General features: G+C 36.7%; 2 protein-coding genes across 3 annotated transcripts in view; one reads left to right on the forward strand and one right to left on the reverse strand.

The window, feature by feature from the left end:
• Positions 1–5904, forward strand: part of mthfr (methylenetetrahydrofolate reductase (NAD(P)H)) — a 38419-nt gene extending 32515 nt beyond the window's left edge. For both annotated transcript variants that reach the window (NM_001281840.1, NM_001128255.2), the window contains 1 exon segment: positions 3941–5904. In NM_001281840.1, the coding sequence (NP_001268769.1) occupies positions 3941–4159 (219 nt within the window). In that variant the 3' untranslated portion in view covers positions 4160–5904.
• Positions 5905–14642: 8738 nt separating this feature from the next.
• LOC101884100 (uncharacterized) overlaps positions 14643–16063 on the reverse strand; it is a 57400-nt gene continuing 55979 nt past the window's right edge. Inside the window, exon 23 of the mRNA XM_087265324.1 lies at positions 14643–14918. Coding sequence (XP_087121450.1) covers positions 14868–14918 — 51 coding nt within the window. The 3' untranslated portion in view covers positions 14643–14867. The remainder of the gene's footprint in view (positions 14919–16063) is intronic.

Consider the following 16063-nt stretch of genomic DNA (forward strand, 5'->3'; position numbering starts at 1 on the left):
GTCTCTATTCCTGTTTATATAACTGAAAAGCTCCTGGAAAAAGATTTAAAGGGCACCTATGATAAAAATGGCCTTTTGTAAGCTGTTTGGACAGAACTGTGTGTAGATATAGTGTGTCCACAGTCATACTGCAGTGATATAAACACAATAAGGACGTTCCTGACGTTAAAATAGGATCCAAATCCCAGTGATTTTGAGATCCACCACAACGTAACGTAGGAGTTTAGTTTTCCCGCGATTCGCCCACCGAATTGATCAACAGGTTTTTGCAAAGAAACTGGGATTAAAACATGTTACAACTCTGTGATTAGCTGCACCATACAATTTTTTAATAAGTATAAAACAGAGAAAATAGTGCTAAAATCACTATGTAATTCTTAACTGCTATAATCACCACAGCTGCATGGTTTGAGTACACATGCAAGTGTGTGTACTGCAAACGGCATTTGTGTGGGACTCATCATTTCAGAAAGGCTTGAATAAACTCCACCACAAATGCAAAGAATAAACTAACTTGGTATTTTTGATGGGCTGTATTTCAGCTTCATCCTTGTCTGTATCTGTCACTGACGGCTGTTTATCTGACGTAACTCAAACAGACATGCACGTGGGAATGGTGGGGGGGAGAAGCAGCTCATTTGGATTTAAAGCCACAGGCTACAAAAAAAGCTACACTGTACTCACACTAAACTGGGCAGATTCTACATTATATAAATAATAATCTGATGAGTATTTTTAAGCTTAAACTTTACAGACACATTCTGTAGACACAAAAGTCTCTTCTTACATTTTGTAAAAGGGGTAAAATAGGTGCCCTTAATAAAAAAAACAGTAGGAACCCTGACAGTTTTGTGATATGCAGTGAATCTCTTCTGAGGGCCAAAAGGCGCTCTCATGATTCGCATGGAACCACCAAATACACCCCGAAGAAACCCAGGAAATGGCCGTTGGGGAATTAACCGAAGATTTAAGCACTTTCAACGTGATCAATCAAAACACAACTACAACTAATTATGGTTTATTTGAGTATCTTAATAATGCATTGTAAAGGTTTAGAGTACTATAGAATTCTATATGAGTTTCCATTACATTGACTTTATAGTTAAAATAGCAAATGTTAACCAATAGAACCTTGCTGTACAGAGTTAACGAACATAAGGTTAACAAATAGTCAAAGATTTGTCAATGTTGTAGGCCAGATTAACATGTGAAATGTTAATGTTTAAAAATAAATCACCAATTAAGTCTACAAATAATTATTTACAATATTTTGAAGTGCCCATGATATCAATATTTTGGATCTTCATAATCACGATTCATTGAATTATTGAATATCGGTGCACGTCTACACTCAAATGAGGTTTGCCGTTTGTTCAAACGACTTATTTTAAATGCGCTGCAACACAGTTCTCATGTTTTTTTTTTCCTTGAACATTCATATATTCATTTTCTTTTTGGCTTAGTCCCTTTATTAATCTGGGATCGCCACAGCGGAATGAACCGCCAACAAGGGGATGCCCTTCCAGCTGCAACCCATCTCTGGGAAACATCCATACACACTCATTCACAGTTATACACTACAGACAATTAAGCCTACCTAATTCACCTGTACCGCATGTCTTTGGACTGTAAGGGAAACCGGAGGAAACCCACGTGAGCGCGGGGAGAACATGCAAACTCCTACTCCTACACTACCTACTACGCCACCTGTTATTGGACAACTTATTTGTATTATTAGTTTTTACAAATTTACAGGAATTAAACATAAGTTAGCTTAATTCCTTCATGTTGTGTCAACACAAATCCATCGTGGTAAACCCAGCGTTTTGTCCATATTTACAAACACTACCACATGCTACATCAAAGCGAATATTGGTAAAAGTGTAATGAGGTATACTTGACCGTATGCTTTGCACACCCACATGTGACATTTACAAAGTCCTCAATGACCTCACACTGCCTTAGTTTAAACAACCTTGGTTCTATTACAGGCACACTCACCACTAATGTCTCAATGATAACAGCGACTGTGCTGTAAAAATACACTCAAAACATGACTTTTGATGCTTATTCAAAATACTAATTTAAATTGAACTAGCACAATTCTCAAGGTTTTTTGGAGGGGGACAACTTAATTGTTTTATGTTCAGTCTACTTAAATTTGTAAGTAGACTGTTACAGCCTTTATTCCAAAATACATATTCTTTAAATATTAAAAAACATTTCAAATACATAATACATATTCCTTATTTATGTTACAGCCTTATTCCAAAATGTATTAAATGCATTTATTCCCCCATAATTCTGCACGCAATACACCATAATGACAATGTGGAAAAAGAGTTTTTGAAATTGTTGTAAATTTATTAAAAACCTGAAAAATCACATGTACAGAAGTACGCACAGCCTTTGCTGTGAAGCTCTAAATTGAGCTCAGATACATTCTATTTCCACTGATCATTCTTGAGATGTTGCAGCAGCTTAATCGGAGTTCACCTGTGGTAAATTCAGTTGATTGGACATGATTTGAAAAGGCATACACCTGTCTATATCAGGACCCAGGGTTGACAGTGCATGTCAAAGCACAAACCAAGCATGAAGACAAAGGAATTTTCTTTAGACCTCTGAGACAGGATTGTCTGGACGCACAAGACTAGGGAAGGTTACAGAACAATTTCTGCTGCTCTGAAAGTTGCAATGAGCACAGTGGCCTCCCATCATCCGTAAGTGGAAGATGTTTGGAACCACCAGGACTCTTTCTAGAGCTGGCCAGCCATCTAAGCTGAGTGATCAGGGGAGAAGAGCCTTAGTCAGGGAGGTGATCAATAACCCGATAGTCACTCTGTCTGAGCTTCTTCTGTGAAGAGGGGAAAACCTTACAGAGGGACAACCATCTATGCAGCAATCCACCAATCAGACCTGTATGGTAGAGTGGCCAGATGGAAGCCACTTCCCACCTGGAATTTGCCAAAAGGCATCTGAAGGACTCTCAGACCATAAGAAACAAAATTATCTGGTCTGATGAGATTAAAATGCCAGGCGTTACGTTTGGAGAAATCCAGGCAACTCATCACCAGGCTAATACCATCCCTACTGTGAAGCATGATGGTGGCAACATCATGCTGTGGGGATGTTTTTCAGCAGCAGGAACTAAAAGACTAATTGGGATAGAGGGAAAGATGAACGCAGCAATGCACAGAATGAACCTCAGACTGGGGTGAAAATTCATCTTTCAGCAGGATAATGACCCAAAGCACACCACCAAAACATCAATGGAGTGGCTTCACAACAACTCTGTGAATGTCATTGAGTGGCCCAGCCAGAGCCCAGACCTAAATGCTATTGAACATCTCTAGAGAGATCTGCAAATGGCTGTACATCGTCGCTGCCCATCCAATCTGATAGAGCTTGAGAGGTACTGCAAAGAGGAATGGGCAAAAATTCCCAAAGACAGTTGTGCCAAGCGTGTGGCATCATATTCAAAAAGACTTGAGGCTGTAATTTCTGCCAAAGGTGCATCAGCAAAGTATTGAGCAAAGGCTGTGAATACTGATGTACATGAGATTTTTCAGGTTTTTTATTTTTAATAAATTTGCAACAATTTCAAAAACCCTTTTTTCACATTGTCACTATGGGATATTGAGAAAATAAATTAATTTAATCCATTTTGGAATAAGGTGGTAACAAAAACAAATGTGGAAAAAGTATTCAAAATTATATATATATATATATATATATATATATATATATATATATATATATATATATATATATATATATATATATATATATATATCAATAAAATACTGTTCCACATTGGTAAGGGAGTATAAAAAAAGAAATATCTTGATATCAATATATTGTTTTTCTAATAGCATCAAATTTAAATACAAATAAAAAGAGAACCAAAAACTCAGTCCAGTTCTGTCTGTTCCCGCAGGACGAGGCTTTCGCGTTGTGGATTGAACAATGGGCGAAGCTATACGAGGACGAATCGCCCTCGCGCATGATCATTCAGTACATCCACGACAACTACTTCCTGGTCAATCTGGTGGACAACGACTTCCCGCTCGACAACTGTCTGTGGCAGGTGATCGACGACATGTTTTCGCTCCTGGACTCTTCTCAAGTACCGCAGCAGGAGGCAAATGAATTGTAGCACCACTATTCGCTGCTATTTGATCCAGAGACGTCTGAACGCACACTTTACTGTAATGGCACAGTGTTTTTTTGTTTTGTTTTTTTAGTCATTATCAGCACTTAATTCTTTGTCAGTATATTGGGGGAAAAGTGACAAACGTAGCACTATACTCGATGATTTGCCTTAATCTTTAAAGAGACTTAAGTTAGCCGGTTTGGGTGGCGTTTTCTTATATTTTAAGCTTGATTTTTACCTATTTATAGACAGTATTTTGGATACTGCAGATGTATTGAAGCAGGTCAAAATGTGTGGACAGAGAATACGGAATGTGGATACTGTATTTTCACTCAGGTGAATCTTATGTCAGGTCATATTTCTCTCAACATTCTAGAGAACATTTAGATTTACTAAACGCCCTTAGAGAAGAATATAGTGCTGCACACAGCTATTTTAGCTCTTAACTCTAATTAATGTGCATTTGTAAGAGATTCCCGTTAAGTTGCTAATGGTATCGGCAGTATTTAAACAGATCACATAAAACGATTAACAAACATTCAACTTATGGTCATTTGCTATATTATTCAATGCCTAAAACTAAGCATGTCATATATTGTGTTTTCACCAAACACTGCGTCACTTGCTCTAGTGATGGGAAGTTTGGATCATTTTACTGACTGATTCGAGATGAACGAATCTTTTTTCGAGTCATTTCGTTCATTTGGTTCAATTTGCCAAAATATTATTAAAATGTTACGAGTTGCTTCCAAACACATCTACAACTAGCCCAAAAGGTTGATCGCATGACAAATAAGTCATGAATAGAATACGATAATAAGGAGAAAATAATAATTCAGTGTTTACCTGCTCTTTTGTCTACGACGGTATTATTGTCTCTTTGCTCAGCTCACCTCTTTATGTCCTCAAATGTTAGTGGTTCGTTCATGTTACACTGACAGTCACATTTAATCTTAATCAATGTACACAGTCTCAGAGTCGATAGGAGCCATGATAATTAGTTCACCTTTAAGTCTTCTCGTTCGTTCATCATGTGACAGAATGACTCCCGAAAGAGGACTCGAGAGATGAACGGATCAATTCTTTTTCCAGCTCTAAACGCATATGATTGGCTTCTGCCTTTCCGCGATGAACGACTCAAGACTTGAAAGGAACGATACCACCTGCACAAATGTGCGCACGCGCGGATGAACGAATCGCTCCCTGAGAGGACTCGTAATTCCCGAGTCATATTGAAGATTCATTCAAAATGAACGAATCGCTCATGAACGACCCATCACTAACTTGCTCTCGTTTACCCAGGGGATGTTTTTCCCCTAAATACACTGAAATTACAAAAATTAATTTTTTTTTTTTAAGTCAAGTAGTTGCAAACAAATAGGCTGAATTTAAACAAACAAAGTTGAGCATAACCAAATTTAATTCAAACAAAAATTGTAACAAACTTTTTTGGATATTTAGTGGAATCGTTTAGCCAAAATTGAATACTCGTATTGGAAAACCAACATTTTTGTTTAACTATGGAAAGCAAGCGAATATTTTAAGACACAAAAAACTACAAGATGGAGACGGTTTAATTCAAGTCGAGACAGTTGTTTTATATAAACATTGTTTAAACATGGATAAACGCACATCTGTTAGATGAGCACCAATGTGTGCTTTGTATTCGAGAACCTATGAGGTTTATCTGCAAGAACAATGACCCATGTCTGTCAATAAAAGCCTAAATGAAATTACTCAGACGGAAATGCTTGATTTGTTCAAAGTGCTCTGTGATGTCTTCACTATTTGAAGTTAGAAAATGACAACACATTAAAAATATCTTGATTTATGACAATTGGATGAATAAACGTCTAATTTAATAAACAAATAAATTTAGTTTTTGGGTTTCCTATCCCTTTAAGATTTTAAAAATGAAACTTCCTTCTATTCTCGTGACATTTCATTAAGTTTTTCCTCAAATTTCTTATACTCAAGATTAATTTACATTTATAATTACAATTTAATAATTGTAATTAACAATTACAACCATTTATATATATGTGTAATATCACACGAGTAGCAGTGCGATATTTTTACTAAAGGGAGGCAGAGTTGAGTGCCTTATGTTCACACTATGTTCACACTTATGTTGAGTGCTGTGTTCACACTAGACGCAGAACGCGTGGATAAATCGCGCTATTCGCGTATAAATAGCCGCGTGAACATTTGAGTTTACTCGCTTCATTCGCGCGTCAACCCCCGCTTCATTCGCACGTCAAATCCGCTTTAATCGCATGTCAAATTCACTTCAGAACAGACGCGGATTCGCGTGATGGGCAGGGCTTCTGTCTGCCCGAAGACCCTAGCTTCATAGCTAAATGGCTAACATGGATTTTATGAAGAAAATAACAGTGTTTGTGTGCTTTATGAAGACTGAAAAACAGCGTCGATACGTTTAGGACTGTGTCTGAGTCCACTACATCCTTTCAGAGGTGCATCCAGCTCTGTGAGCTCATAAACTCCTCCAGAAACTGAACCTGGATGACGGAGGCTTTCAGCGGTGCTTCTGACTGAGCCAAGCCGAGTTTGATGAACTGTTGTCGGTGAAGACTGGAGGATTTCCCTCGGAACACCGACAACAGGTTCTACGTCACAATCACGCCCCCACAAGAGCAAGCTTCTGATTGGTTAACGCGGCGCGAATGTATGCTGAAGTTCAGATTTTCGAATTCTAGAGATTCGCGCGAAACGCTCGTTAAGCGTGTCAAACGCGAAAAACGCTCAATTCGCCCCGCGCCATTCGCGCGTATCGCGCCACAGGAAGTCTATTCACGCGTTTGCATTGACTTAACATGTAAATCCCTCGCGCTTGACGCGCGTTCCGCGTCTGGTGTGAACGCAGCATTAGGGCTCTATTTTGACGATCCATGCGCAAAGTGCAGGGCGCAAATGCAGGGCGTGTAAGAAACCACTTTTGCTATTTTAGTGACTGAAAAATCCGCTTTGCGCGGTGGCGCATGGTCTAACAGGGTTGAGCTTATTTTCTTAATGAGTTATAGGTGTGTTTTGAGAAAAAAACTAATCGGAGTCTCATCTCCCATTCCCTTTAAAGCTTTTCCTCCCATAGACTTCCATTCATACGCACGTGAATGCGTCAGACCGGAAACGCGGGGTCATGCGTTAAATTTTGCAGGTTGCTGCGGTGCAAAGTTCAAGCTTGGTGAACTCTGACCTGCGAAATTGCATCACTTGACTGTGTGAGACCAATCGAGGATCAAAACACGACCTCTCTGGACAGGAATTTAAAACATGGAGCAATCACTCGCTTTTTTAAATGCCTAATAAGCTTGTTTAATCCCGCCCCTTTTCGCAGACCGTAGCTTAAGAGCCAGTATTGTCGCGCCATGGCGCATTTGCTATTTACACTGAGCGCTTCACTAGCGAGAAAACAGTTAAACAGAGCCTCTGCAGAGCGAGAATGAGAGATGAGCCTCCTTATTGTTTACCTTCGCTAACTCTCTTACTCTTGTGAATTGGAAAACCTTGTAGGGACAGACATCTATTAGCCTATAAATAATTAATTTCGTTTGTTAAGCGCAAAGATTTGTTTCAAAACTAATTCTAAATTCAGTTCTAATTTCCAACAAAACGAATAAATGAACAATAATAACGTTTTATGAGTTATATCCAAATACCCCATATGGTCTATGAAAATGTTTAGTTTGTGTTTAATTATTCGAACTTGCGCGATTGAGGCTAAATCCGTGCATTCGCAGCAAACGTGTTACACAATTCTCATCATTTGTGCCTCGCTGTTAAAATTTGCATTCGCACTGACTTTGTGTATAATTTACTGCCACAAATACTTGCTTCCGAATTTTGGATTGCATCCAGCATTTCATGTTGTGCTTCAAATGCCACTATGCTAATTAGCACTGCTCTTATTGTGTTGGTCGATATGTAAATTTGATGTTACGTATTTGTTACTCCTGTAATTTTTATTTTTTTTTCTCAAATGATGTTTAACAGAGAGTAAGGAAATTTTCACAGTATGTCTGATAATATTTATCCTTCTGGAGAAAGTCTTGTTTTATTTTGGCTAGAATAAAACCAGCTTTTAATTTTTTAAAAACATTTTAGGGTCAAAATTATTGTTTAATTACCCTAACTTGACTAATTAACTTAGTTAACCCTTTAAATGTCACTTTAGCCTGAATGCTAGTATCTTTAAAAATATCTAGTTGAGTATGATATCACTGAGAATGATTAGTTACCTCATGATTCACGCAAAATGTGACAAATTTGGAGTTCACCTATATGTCAAAGTCCGTGCCAATACATGACACGCTGCGCTCGATACTGGTCTATGTTTGGAAGAGCATTGGGCGCATTGCCATCAGCAGATGTTACGTTACACCTATAGCGGTGACGTTATCTAAACAGCTGCACACATTGAAGTCCACGTGCTGCTCATATCTCTAGTCAAATGTAACCTAACACTCGTTGGAAGGAAGCCAAAAGTATGAACTTGTGCAGACGTGGACACGACATCGCTTAAACAGTTACTGGAATCTCATTTTTTAAGCTATTTATATATATATTTTTCATGATTCATTTTTTTTTTCTTTTAATAATTTAAAAGTACTATCAGTTTACAAATTTACATCCCCTTTTCCTTTCCCTCTTTTCCCCTCCCCAACAGCAGCAGTGGCTGTTATTAGAGGTTGCTATCATAAATCCAGTAAATACAGATATAAATTCAACGAATAAAATCAATGAATGATAAAAACACACACATACAGAACATAATAATAGTAATATAAATATATAAAAAAATATCAGTTGATTTCAGAATTATTCGCCCCCCTGTTTATATTTTCTCCAATTTCTGTTTAAGGGAGAGATTTTTTTCAACATTTCTAAACATACTTATTTTAATAACTCATCTCTAATAACTGATTTATTTTATCTTTGCCATGATGACAGTAAATAATATCTAACTAGATATTTTTTCAAGACACTTCTATAAAGCTTACCTTGACATTTATAGACTTAATTAGGTTAACTATGCAGGTTAGGGTAATTAGGCAAGCTATTGTATAACGATGGTTTGTTCTGAAGACTATCGGACAATTTTGAAATATTTTATAAAATATTTTTTGAAAAATTACAAACTGCTTTTATTCTAGCCGAAAATAAAACAAATAAGACTTTCTCCAGAAGAAAAAATATTATCAGACATACTGTGAAAATTTCCTGAATCTGTTAAACATCCTTTGGGAAATATTTAAAAAGGAAAAATAAAAACAATTCAAGGGGGGCTAATAATTCTGACTTCAACTGTAAATACAATACCAATACAATAATATCATATACAAATAAATTTAATAAAATAATGACACTTTTACCGTGCATCTCACCACAGTGACCTTATTCATTTTAAACAATGCCTAATAATTTCCCCATCTTCTCTGATAAACATCCAATTTATCTAGTAATCTAAATGACATTTTTTCATATGCTATTATTCTATATTCTGCAATACAAATACTTATTCTAATTTGACAATAAATTATTTTAATGATCCTTTCCAAAAGGATTGTTGTTATCATTGCAACATGCAATGCAATTACACACGTTACATAATTTCGCATAAAACTATTACTAGTAAAAGAGTAAAAGACTTAAATTTTGAATAGATTGTGTGAACTGTCCCTTTAGTCATGTTGATAATTTCAAATATTCTTTAAACAAAGCTCAATTTATTGAATTATCTGTAAAATAAAATCAACAAATGTGTCCTAAACCTCTTCAACAATCACCCAAACTTTTTTTGATCCACTTTAAATGTTGACTACTGTAAAGATAGATAGATCCAAAATCCCTTGTGGAATTCAAACACGCTTTGGTTGTTCCATAAAGTAGCTATTCCCTGTGAAAAGAGGAGGAGGAGGAGGGGTGTGTAACCTGACACACACATTATATACACACTATAGGGCAGTTACATAACTGAACCCTCTGAACTGACACTCCATATGGAAACTCTAGGAGCCCAGAAACAGTCCATTAACAGTTAATGATCATTTCAGACAGCTTTAAGAATGTTTATGGACTTCTTTCAACTTTAGATCAAGTTAAATCCGGACTTACAGTAAGCTAACTGTTCACCCTCTTGGCAAAAAGCCACAGTAGTAAGAACGACCTAATTAGCATGCTAAGCTAACTGTTCACCCTCATGGCACATTAGTAAGAACGACCTAATTAGCCTGCTAAGCTAACTGTTCACCCTCATGGCACATTAGTAAGAACGACCTAATTAGCCTGCTAAGCTAACTGTTCACCCTCTTGGCAAAAAGCCACATTAGTTAGAACGACCTAATTAGCCTGCTAAGCTAACTGTTCACCCTCATAGCAAAAAGACATATTAGTAAGAACGACCTAATTAGCATGCTAAGCTAACTGTTCACCCTCTTGGCAAAACAGGCCACATTAGTAAGAACGACCTAATTAGCATGCTAAGCTAACTGTTCACCCTCTTGGCAAAAGGTCACATTAGTAAGAACGACCTAATTAGCCTGCTAAGCTAACTGTTAACCCTCATGAAAAAAGGCCACATTAGTAAGAATGCCCTGATTAGCCTGCTAAGCTAACTGTTCATTTTCATGGCAAAAGCCCACAGTAGTAAGAACGACCTAATTAGCCTCCTAAGCTAACTGTTCACCCTCTTGGCAAAAGGACACATTGGTAAGAAATACCTAATTAGCCTGCTAAGCTAACTGTTTACCCTCTTGGCAAAAGGCCACATTAGTAAGTATGACCTAATTAGCCTGCTAAGCTAACTGTTCAACGTCATGGCAAAAGGCCACATTAGTAAGAACGACCTAATTAGCCAGCTAAGCTAATCGTTCACCCTCATGACAAAAGGCCACATTAGTAAGAATGCCCTGATTAGCCTGCTAAGCTAACTGTTCATACTCGTGGCAAAAATATATTAGTAAGAATGACTTGATTAGCATGCTAAGCTAACTGTTCACACTCTTGGCAAAAGGTCAGATTAGTAAAAATGCCCTGATTAACCTACAAAGCTAACTGTTCCCACTCATGACAAAAAGCCACATTAGAAAGAATGCCTTGATTAGCATGCTAAGCTAACTGTTAACTGTCAGGGTAAAAAGCCACATTAGTAAGAATACCATGGTTAGCATGCTAAGCTAATTGTTCACACTCATGACAAAAAGCCACATTAGAAAGAACACCCTGATTAGCATGCTAAGCTAACGGTTCAGCTTAAAGACATAAACCCACATTTGAAAGAATGCCTCGATTAGCCTGCTAAGCTAACTATTCACTCTCATGGCAAGAAAAAGCGACATTGAATACCACGATTAGCCTGCTAAGCTATCCATTCAGCCTCATGGCCAAAAAGACACATTAGAAAGATTGGCCTGATTAGCATGCTAAGCTAACTGTTCACACTTAGGCTATGGCAAAAACCTCATTCGAAAGAATGATCTGATTAGCATGCTAAGTTAACGGTTTACACTTATGCCAAAAAGCCACATTAGTAATAATGCCCTGATTAGTCTGCCAAGCTAATTGTTCACCCTCATGGCAAAAAGTCATATTAGAAAGAATGCCCTGATTAGTCTACTAAGCTAACGTTGCACAGAACAACATGAAGAATAGAGTCAAGTTGGAGAAACAGTAGCGAATAAGGTCAGTCATTTATATCTTTATGATAGTCAATGATCCCTATATAGCACATGTAGTGTCAGTGTGTCAGACAGTAAGATAATCTATCGTAAATTTCACAATGGTGGACTGGTTCATCTGTGGCTGCCATATAATAACAGGGAAGAACGATAATAAGATACCCAATAACTACAGTAAGATATACAGCTTTGGTACTTGGCCTCATTAATGTTAAAGGGACAGTTCAGCCAAATAATCAAAATGCACTCATTTACTCAGGCGGTTTTTAAACTTCTTCTGTTGAACACAAACGAGGATATGTTGAAGAAAGCTGAAAACCTGTAACCATCAACTGCCATAGTAAGAAAAATAAATGCCATGAAAGGATGAAGGCTTTCAGCTTTCTTCAAAGTATCTTAAAATAAATGAAGTCAAGTCAAGTAAATGCGTGTGAATCAACTCTGACAGAATATTTAGTAGTGATGTGCAGATCGATACTAAAATATCGATATCTCCGATGTCAGCTTTGTATGTTCTAGAATCGATTATCTTATCAAAATATTGATATTTCAATAATTTGGAGAAAATATGTAGTTTTTTTTGGAAATTGCGGAAAGTAACAATTACCCTAGTTTCTCTGCAAAATGCCAACTTAGTCAGAACTACTTGTTCTTTCCGCCTGCCAAGTCAAGTTCGTAATATGGCACTGTACATCTGCAGATGACGCTAGCTAGCCACTAAGTCCACTGGCCTGGCACATGTTGTTCAGGAGTTATGTGTGGAGTTACCTCACTTCCATGAAGCCAAACGGTGCGGTTTGTGACGAGTGTAACAAAATAAATCACAAGACAGAATATGACAACGTCATGACTAGGCGGTCAGAGAAGGAGGAAAGGAGAGGTACAGGTGTGCTAGGGTGAGACAGACATCACTTTCAGAGTCCTTAGGGGCAGCAGGCAGGCACTATCCAGGTACAGGAGGGGGAAAATGTGGTGATGTGGCTGTATTTAGGGGGCTTCGGTTTTTTCTGACGATGATAAAACAACGGAAAAAGGTTCAAAATCTTCAAGGGGACCGGATTAACATGTCACTAAACCAAAAGTCAGAATTATTAGCCCCCTTTGAATTATTAGCGCTCCTGTTTATTTTTTCCCCAATTTCTGTTAATGGAGGGAAGATTGTTTCAGCATATTTCTAACCATAAAAGTTTTAAAAAACTATTTCTAATAACTGATTTATTTTATCTTTGCCATGATGACAGTAAATAATATTTGACTAGATATTTTTCAAGACACTTCTATACAGCTTAAAGTGACATTTAAAGGCTTAACTAGGTCAATAAGGTGAATTAGGCAAGGTTTTGTATAACGATGGTTTGTTCTGTAGATTATCAAAATAAAATTAGCTTAAAGGGGCTAATAATTTTGTCCCAAAAAAGTTTTTTAAAAAACTAAAAACTGCTTTTATTCTAGCCGAAATAAAAAAAAAGACTTTTTCCAGAAGAAAAAATATTATCAGAAGAAAAAATCAAAAGGGGGCTAATAATTCTGACTTCAACTGTATATATATTTCCCAAATGATGATTAATAAAGCAAGGAAATTTTCACAGTGTGTCTGATAATATTTTTTTCTTAAAGTCTTAATAGTTTTATTTAGGCTAGAGTAAAAGCAGTTTTTATTAAAAAAAAAGGGTTTTTGGGTCAAAATTATTAAGCTATTTTTTTCAATAGTCAACAAAACAAACCATCGTTAAACAATAACTTGCCTAATTACCCTAACCTGCCTAGTTAACCTAATTACCCTAGTTAAGCCTTTAAATGTCACTTTAAGCTGTATAGAAGTGTCCTGAAAAATATCCAGTCAAATATTATTTACTGTCATCATGGCAAATATAAAATAAATCAATTAGGGATGAGTTATTAAAGTATTATGTTTAGAAATGTGTTGACAATCTCTTCGTTAAACAAAAATTGGGGGAAAAAATAAACAGGGGGGCTAATAATTCAAGGGGCTAATAATTCTGACTTCAACTGTACATGCTCAGATGCTGTCAATAAATATGAAGGTTAGCTCTTTTTTGTATGATAATTCTTCATCAATAAACATTAAACAAGAATAACCTGTAATATGTCTCGTATTCAGTATGAAGTGACACTTTTAAGTACACTACTTGTTACTTTAATTTCCCAAACAGAATTTATTTGGCAAATTGGTAAGATCGCTATTTTATCGCCTTCATTTTACTTGGTATCGGATTGGATAGGAAACCAGTGGTATCGCACATTGCTAATATTCAGTTTTTGGGTGAACGATCCCTTTAATTATAGGATCTCATTTAATTATTCAGTTGCAAACATATACCTAATTTTACATTTAAAAAACAACAACAACAGGTAAATATTTCAGTCAATGATTTCCAACCAGAGAGGTTTCCAAATCAACATGAACAGATCCTTTTATTCATTATTTTATTTTATTTTTTTGTTATATCCAAGTATGAAATCAGGTCACATCCGTGTTGAAGCCTTTTGTGTGAAGTCATTAAAGTGGATTTAATGACTTCTATTCCAGCAATATTCTTCTCTTTTTTTTTTTTTACAATGTGGCGCCAGGCGAAAGTATAAATCAGCCTTAAGATGTTTGTTTGTTTGTTTGTTTTTTCCTGTAGTTCAATAGTGCATCTAACCTGTCTCCAGTACTGTTCAGTTTAAATAATTTTATTTTACACACATTTTTTTATTTTTCAATTTCTCTTGCGTGATTTTTATATTGTGATTGTGATATAGATTAAATTTAATACTTAATGGTCTTAAAAAGGTCTTTAAAAGTCTTACATTTGACTGATATCTGCAGAAACCCTGGTAAAGGCAATGTGGTTGGCGCTGGTTAATGAATATGAATTTTTGAAATCGCAGAATGAAATGTAGGGAACATACAGATGTATTTCTGCATGTGGTGATGGTCACTGCAGTCTGGACTCATCTGCGTTGGCTGGTTTCTATTTGTGAACCCTCTGCTTGTAAACAGACAGAAGTGGTCAGGGCTCAAAGTCTGACCCATGGGCTCGCAGCCACCACACATGCAACACCTGCCAATAAAACACAGAAGAAAACAAAAAATATAATTCACCTGAAGGAATGATGCCACCTTTACAGTCAGTACACCAATACTCAGGGCCGGAGTGGGACACCTTTTCAGCTCTGGAGTTTCAAGCCTCAGACCGGCCCACCTCAGTTCACGACTGACTATATTAAAATAAGTAAATAAATAAATATTTCCAAATCAGTTTCTAATGACACTATCACATCTTTTTTTTTTTTTTTTGAGAAAACAGCTGCTTTAGAACTTCAAATGTTCAACAATCCTAACAGTATTATATGTCTTATCAATAAAAATGAAAACACTAAATTACTCTAACGAGGATCGAACCCGGGTCCGCGGCGTTTTAACCTAACGTGCTATCCGCTCGACCACAACAACTGTTTAATAGATGATGACACAACTGAGTTTTATCATCATTAAAATAGATCAAAAGAGAAGAGTTGCGGCATAATAATGAATAAAAAGGCTGTGGTCAAGTAAATAAATAAATTTAAAAAGTGTGATTGCTGAGAGCAACAGATTCTGGAACTAGGGACACCGGCCCTCGCGGCCAAAAAACGGACCGGCCCATCGGGAATTCTCCCGGTCCTCCCAATTAGCCAATCCGGGCCTGCCAATACTCCAATTTTATTACGATTAAGACAATCCTCTGGTTAAAATAACCCCATATAAACTGCGGTTTTTGATTACCTTAATCTGACTAAAGTCATAATTGAATTACACAAAAAATCTAATTAAGACATGTAGAGTATTCCTAGTTTAGTTGCATTATTAAAGAGCAGTACAGACATGTGAACACCTAAATCCACAGACATTATATGATAGCTAGCTAGACGCCTCATGGTCTGCTTTAGTCCGTAGCTCCGATAAATCAACGTGGCTGCCATCTTAATCCTGTTTATCAGTGCACTATAAACAGACACAACTGATCGGAGGAGCTGCTGTTTTATTGAATATAGAATACAGTAACGCTTATATTTATTAACTGATTATAATTGTATGGTATGAAATAAAAAATCCATTTACCTAAAAGTAAGAAAGCTCAAACTTGCATATTTTATGGTATGACAAGATGAATTATCAATAAATGTATCTCCTTAATCAAAGGTAGTGCTGGAATTCTTACCTGTG

This window comes from Danio rerio, chromosome 8, assembly GCF_052040795.2.
Source record: "Danio rerio strain M-AB ecotype USA chromosome 8, GRCz13ab, whole genome shotgun sequence".
In the NCBI taxonomy this organism is placed as follows: Eukaryota; Metazoa; Chordata; class Actinopteri; order Cypriniformes; family Danionidae; genus Danio; species Danio rerio.